This window comes from Rutidosis leptorrhynchoides, chromosome 6 (assembly GCF_046630445.1).
Source record: "Rutidosis leptorrhynchoides isolate AG116_Rl617_1_P2 chromosome 6, CSIRO_AGI_Rlap_v1, whole genome shotgun sequence".
Taxonomy (NCBI): Eukaryota; Viridiplantae; Streptophyta; class Magnoliopsida; order Asterales; family Asteraceae; genus Rutidosis; species Rutidosis leptorrhynchoides.
In genome coordinates, this window is record NC_092338.1 from 372,593,979 (window position 1) to 372,601,491 (window position 7,513).

The 7,513-nt window shown below is 32.6% G+C and overlaps 1 protein-coding gene across 1 annotated transcript; it reads left to right on the forward strand.

The window, feature by feature from the left end:
• The first annotated feature begins 5,546 nt into the window (after window positions 1–5,546).
• Window positions 5,547–6,504, forward strand: LOC139851727 (ATP synthase subunit b', chloroplastic-like). Its single transcript, XM_071840880.1, has one exon. The coding sequence runs from the start codon at window positions 5,693–5,695 to the stop codon at window positions 6,332–6,334; it is 642 nt and encodes a 213-aa protein (XP_071696981.1). The 5' UTR covers window positions 5,547–5,692; the 3' UTR covers window positions 6,335–6,504.
• Window positions 6,505–7,513: the final 1,009 nt, after the last annotated feature.

Consider the following 7,513-nt stretch of genomic DNA (forward strand, 5'->3'; position numbering starts at 1 on the left):
TCTGGAGAAGTGTTGGGGATTGAAGCATGAGTTAGTATAATATAATGACGTCAGGCCAACGTGGTTATATTACAGTAGGTCATGCTAAATTTCTAATGGAACGTGATGATGGTTCACAGTAGACCATACCCTCATCATTTTCCATATTACATAACTCTTTCATTCTAATTAACCTTTGAACATATCAAGAAAATATATTCTTGATAGTTCTATCCTAAGTGATACTGGTAAGTTAACAAATCAAATCGTGCGATTACCTTCCCTTTCTGCCTATAAACTTAGTTATGTTCTTTCGAACTTCATACCTACAAACCAAGACGTCTTGATCGCTTTACTTCAGGTCAGGAAAAGAAAACAAAAGCATAGAGCTCCGAAATATAAGCACGACAACATAAAAATTACAAACCGTGTATATCAAGGCGTATAGCAATATAAAGACACGGGAGAATTATAAATACAACAATCCCGAGAGCGAAGTAGAAGTAAACAGATTTCTCCTGTGAGAGTTGGAATAGGAGGATGATTGTTGCGATAGTCAGAATGAGGTCAATGATCAGAACTGGATTAAGCATTTTCAAAATCGTTTGAAAATATGAATTGAAAAAGAAAAGTATAGAAGTGATGAAGATAATGGAACGGTAGAGGTAAATTTATAAAGGAAAAACCCGACAAAGCAAACGAGACAGATGACCGCATTTAATTAAAGAGGATCCTAAATTTCCTTAATTACCGAAAAATCAAATCTTATATACATTTCGAAGATTATCTCTAAATTCCTTGAATTCCGGAAATCCACCGTGACTACGTCAAAAGTTAAACCTCTATCTCAATCTTTTGTGATAGCTTCACTCGTACGCCTCGAGTAATCGAATTATTTTATCAATATTACTCAATGTTAATAAAACTCTAATTATCAACTCATAATCGTCATGAAAACATTTTTATTGTTAGCCATGACGACCTCGATCAAATTTCGGGACGAAATTTCTTTAACGGGTAGGTACTGTGACGACCCGGAAAAAATTTCGACTAATTTTGAACCAAACTCACGATACGATTTCATAATTTTGACACGATAAGAAAAGTCTGTAAGGTTGAGTCTCAAAAATTTTGAACTATTCTCATACATTCAAATGACCTTCGACCATTCCCGACGATTCACGAACAACTAGTTGTAAATAGATATGTGTATATATATATATATATAATAATTGGAAGTATAATTTGAAATATTAAATGTTGTTGTTATGAAATATGATATTATAATAATTATTATGTGAAAACATATATATATATATATATATATATATATATATATAAATAAAAGTATATTAAAAATAAATATTAAATAATTATAATACTCGTTTGATGTTTCGATAGATATTAATCAGGTTAAAAACGAACTTATGTGATTTTAAAATAAACGGTGATCCGAAAATAAGTTCTATAAATTTTAGGCTACTAAAAATGTATTTAGGATCTAGTTATTAAATTTTAACATTTTTTTTATATTTTACCCAGAATCGAGAGGGACAGTTGATGTAATTTTTATTTAATAAATTAATGACCAAATTTTATACCATAATGACTGAAATAAATAAAGGAATTTAATTTAGAAATTTAGAAATTTTCTGAACACTTTTATCCACAACCGATTAACGATGGAGAACGAAATCTAGTCCGTGAAGAAAATAAAAACAAAAGTAGCCTGGCGGCTATACTATTTGTGACTTATTAATTTGGATGCTACTGTTTTTAGTCCCACCATCTTTGATCTATGATTTATATAATATACTTATAAAAATACAAAGGAGATAAATATATCTCGGCCATCATGTGATATCTTATGTTAAATTACTGTTGTTGTTTTGATTCCACTTTTATATATACAAACGTGCATGATATAGACATACACACTATAACCTTTTTCTTTTAACATATTTTAATCAATTCATATCTATTTAAGATGTGCTACGGCTTTATGAAATCAACTAAAAAGAACACTACCTATTACTCTTTCGGGTTACTACACATCGAAGATCACCACCACCTTAGCCTTACCTTTGACATCACCTTCAACTCTCATTAATCTATCGACTACAACCTGTTGCGTGTGTGTTCGGTCATAGCCACCACTACACCACCTCACAACAACACCATCCCATGTTCATCGTTTTCTTCTCCAACCACAAAGAACCATGTGAAATCGCCACTATGGTTTGCAGCTGCTATGCTGTGTGTTGTCCGGGAAACAAACCGTAATACCATCACCTCTTTCTCATTTTCTGTTCCGGTGTGAATACCCAAACAAAACCATCGAAACACCCATATATATTGCAACTTCTGTCGTTATTCTTATAGTTCAAACAGTAGCTTTTGTTTGTCGTGAACCACCAGAACATCAACACACCACCAAACCGTCACCTTGGTTACTTCATTCGTTCGCTTTGCTGCTACTGTACTGCTATGACTACTGCTCTCATCCACTTCTTGATAGTGACAACGGTAACAATGAATGATGATACTCGAGCTATATATTATATAGACGTCAATTATGAAACATGGAATTTAACAAAAAATAAAAAAAATAAAAAAAAATAAAAATAGAAATGAGTTGATAAAATGGTAACGTGGCAAAACAAGTTGGTGAGTGGGTATGGACTGTCGGGTCAAAAGGAATTTAATCACCACAGAATCTGAAACGAGTAGACTTTATATCCAAAGAAATTATTGGGCCCTTATCATACTCTTGCTTTGCTCAAACAAAACCACCTGTAAGTCACTAGTACTATTATATATATTCGGTGTAGGTTAGTAAGAGTAGGGCAGTGATGACATGGCGATGTAAACATCAAAATTTTTGTTGCCTTATACTTCTATAATTGGAGATCCTAAATCGAGCATATGACCGACACTATGCTATTTCTTTTTGATTTTTGGGTCGTTCCTATATAAGCCCAACAACACACCTTTGAATTACAAACAACCCACACATATTTGGGCTTCTTGGGCCGCATCTACTACAACTCCATACGCGATTTGGCTGCTTGAGTAAACCGGTGTAGCATCAGGAGGAAATCACGAAGGTTAACCACCCACTTTCTTGAGCCATGGATCAATCCTACATAACATGATAATTATAAGCATGATGTTCGATAATAATGAAAAATGAAATGGATAATAGGTGATGATTTGATCATGAGGACATGATAATTAGATAATGATGATATTGATTGTAGATGATGCATGACGATGGTGGTTATATTGTTATGATGTCGTGTATGATGTATGTTGATCAATAATGATGATGACGAAGCTTGAATATCGTGGTGAGGTTACCCATGATGATATATGATATATGATATATAATATATGATATATGATAATGAATAATGATACTCGAAATAATAAGTTAATGATGATGACGATCGGTTAAGATATTGATGATCATTATTGATGATCGTGAGGTTATGATTTATGTTGATGAATCGAAGACGTTTAGATTGTTATCGGGTTAGCGGGACGTCGCGGGTTCAAACCCGGACTTGGGCATTTATTTTAAAAGGACTACTTCTTTGAGGTAGTATTACTATTACCGTTATTATTATTATTATTATTATTATTATTATTATTATTATTATTATTATTATTATTATTATTATTATTATATTATTATTGTGACTATTATTATTATTATTATTATTATTATTATTATTATTATTATTATTATTATTACTAATAAAATTATCATTTTATTACTAAAATTATCATTTTATTACTAAAATTATCATTTTTATTAAAGACTATCATTTTTGTTAAAAATATCATTTTTATTATTATTATCATTATTATTATTTTGACATTAATATTATTATTTTAATATTATTATTATTATTATTATTATTATTATTATTATTATTATCATTTTTATTAATACTAGTATCATTATTATTATCATAACAATTGTTATTATTATTATTATTATTATTATAAAACGAAACAACTTTTTAGTTAATATTATTAATATTACCAAATAACTATTAGTTATATAAAACTATACCTAATACATATAAAATAACTATATTTTTATTTATTTAAAGTACATAAAATGAATACATTTATGAAACATACAAGTTATTAATATAAAATGATAGCATTAATAAATATATATATATATATATATATATATATATATATAAATTTATTGAATTACAACTATATGTGTTAATATATATATAAATGGTATAGGTTCGTGAATCCGAGGCCAACCCTGCATTGTTCAATGTCGTCATATGTATTTTTACTACAAAATACAGTATAGTGAGTTTCATTTGCTCCCTTTTTAAATGCTTTTGCAATATATATTTTTGGGACTGAGAATACATGCGCTGTTTTATAAATGTTTGACAAAATAGACACAAGTAATCGAAACTACATTCTATGTTGAATTATCGAACCGAATATGCCCCTTTTTAGCTTGGTAGCCTAAGAATTAGTGTTTATTATAATTGCCAATAATTGACGCGAATCCTAAAGATAGATCTATGGGCACTAACAAGCCCCAGTCAAAGAATTTGAACTGCTTTAGTACTTCGATTTATCATATCCGATGAGAGTCCCGGAATGATGGGGATATTCTATATGCATCCTGTTAAGGTCGGTTACCAGGTGTTCAGCATATGAATGGATTTTATAGCAGTGAGCAGACCTGCACTTTGAAATGAAAATGAAATCTTGTGGTCTATTGAAATTATTAAAATGATTGTTTATGATAAACCTATGAACTCACCAACCTTTTAGTTGACACTTTAAAGCATGTTTATTCTCAGGTATGAAAGAAATATTCCGCTGTGCATTCGCTCATTTTTGAGATATTACACGGAGTTATTAATGACATATTTAGGACAATACCTCGCAATGGGACCAAATGTTGATGACTTCGTCCAGATGGATTAGGACGGGTCTCTACAACTACTTTGTGGAGAACCCAAGGTATCCTGCGAAACAATTTAAAGGATTAGAATGCGCAGAGAATTGGTTTTGCGTCCATGTCATTCGACATTCTATCACACTAAAGAGTTCTGAAACTACACTGATGTTTACCGAAAATACATATCATCGGTGAATTTGGTGTTCAAGTATCTTGGTGTTAAAATATGCGTCGATTATAGTGAAAAGGAAGATGAAATACATAGACGCTCTCTGACGCCCTGATACAAACTACTTAAACAACAAAACGTAGATTATTGTTTTGGTGTTGAAGTAGTTTGCATCAATGTCAGAGGGCGTCCATGTCATTAGGCATTCTATCACGCTAAAGAGTTTTGAAACTAGACTGATACTTATAAATCGCTGACCTAAAATACATATCATCGGTCATCAACCGAACTTTTTGTTTTGCAGTTTTTTGTGTGAAGTATATTAGATATATACTCCGTATTTAATATTTGATTTAATTAATACAACAAAATAGAATGACCATTTTAACATTGAAATTAAGAAAAGATTAATTTTTTAGAAAATTGTGAACCTCATATCAGTTTGTGTGGCATAGATTGAGATAAGCCTTTTCTCCCAAAATCCACCCTCTCCCCCATTCATCATCTCCCAAAAATCATTCCATTCCCATTTACAGACCACAAACACATTCAATTTAGATCTGTGTGTTACCCCCAATTCACCACCAATCTCAATGGCCAACATGATCATGGCTTCATCCAAAACCCTAATCACCTCTCCACCAACCCCAATCAAATCAATGGCATCACCATCACCACAACCACCACAATCACAACCACAAAAACCCCTAATTTCATTCTCCCCCAAAACCCTAACCCTAGCCGCCACCACAATCGCCACCGCCATCGCCGCCACACCACTCCCTTCACTCGCCGAAGAATTCGAAAAAGCACAACTTTTCGACTTCGATCTCACTCTCCCAATCATCGCCGCTGAATTTCTGTTCCTCATGTTCACACTCGACAAATTATACTACTCGCCATTAGGTAATTTCATGGACAAAAGAGACTCCGAAATTAAAGAGAAGTTAAGCAGCGTCAAAGACACGTCAGCAGAAGTAAAACAACTGGAAGAACAAGCGGCGGCGATTATGCGAGCTGCAAGAGCTGAGATTGCGGCGGCGTTAAATCAGATGAAAAAAGAAACCGCCGGCGAAGTTGACGCGAAATTAGCGGAAGGACGGAAGAAAGTTGAAGCTGAATTACAAGAAGCGTTGGTGAGTCTGGAGAATCAAAAACTTGAAACCATTAAATCACTTGATTCACAGATTGCTGCTCTTAGTCAAGAAATTGTCAACAAGGTCCTTCCAGTTTAATAATATGCATATATAGTCCTTTCAATGTTGGATAAACGGTTCTAGATTCGATTTAAGTGGGAATGATGATATAAACTTGTTTATAATTTGGATGATTCGGATTTGGATCCGGGTTTTATTTGTAATGAAGCTATTGTTAATTGTTAAATAATAATAATGTTTTTTCCCTATTGATGCAAGTTCTATATATCATATTCTTCCTAATTTCCATTTTTTCACTAGTGTTTGTTGATAATGTACTTGATCTGCATGAAATCTTTCCCATAAACAATGTATAAAATCAAAGTTTAGTACATTACCGCTCCAGAATAATATGGGTCGCGAGTGCATGACCGTTGATTCAAGTGGTCATAAAACTGTTAAACTTGTTGAAAGCAACATTATTTCAAACAGTAACCTGTTGGATAAGCAAAAGCGCCGATGTAATCATCGAATGTGCTTGTTAATAATGTACTCGATCTGCATGAAGTATCTTCCATTTCGTTACTTTCTAAATCATCAAATGAAAACGATCGTCCAAGTCTTATTGAAGAGTTGTCAGCATGATCACTTTCTTTTGCGAAGCCTTCTTGTTTTCTGTTAGAAAATAACCCTTTAATCCAGTTGGATCGAGACTTTTTATTAGTGCCATTATCTTTATGACCTCCGTTAACTTTATTTCGGAGTAGTGTTTGCTTGTTTTTCATGTCTCCAGACAAATTTGATTTTGTTGATGACCTAATTCCAAAAATGGGTAAGGAGCAGCTTAGTTCTTCTTTAAGTTTCAGGTCAATGCTTGTTGGGTTGACCCGGCAATACTTTTTGTCATATTTATGAAGCTTTTCATGATGTATAACATATGTAGTGATGGAAAAACTTTTTCTTATACAGATCTTGTAGTTAAAATAAGATCGGATATTTCAAGTATTTGAGAGCACTTTAGACAAATTTCAACCTGTTTAGCCTACTCAACCCATTTCATCAGCACCCGTGAAAGCCAGTGTGTTCTATTTTACCCGTTTGACCCATTATCAGTAAATTCTAACCCAATCGACTCATTCAAAAATAACAAAATGTTTAAAATTTGCATAGACTAATTAATAAAAGCTTACCCCTCGGATTCATTTGGAATGCGATAAAAAGTCTCTGATGCTTCCCCTGCAAGAATATAAGCGGGTGTATGTCGAACAAATTGAATCT

What these genes read in the sequence shown, in the direction of transcription:
- LOC139851727 (XM_071840880.1), top strand. Translation starts at nt 5,693, where the DNA reads ATGGCCAACATGATCATGGCTTCATCCAAAACCCTAATCACCTCTCCA.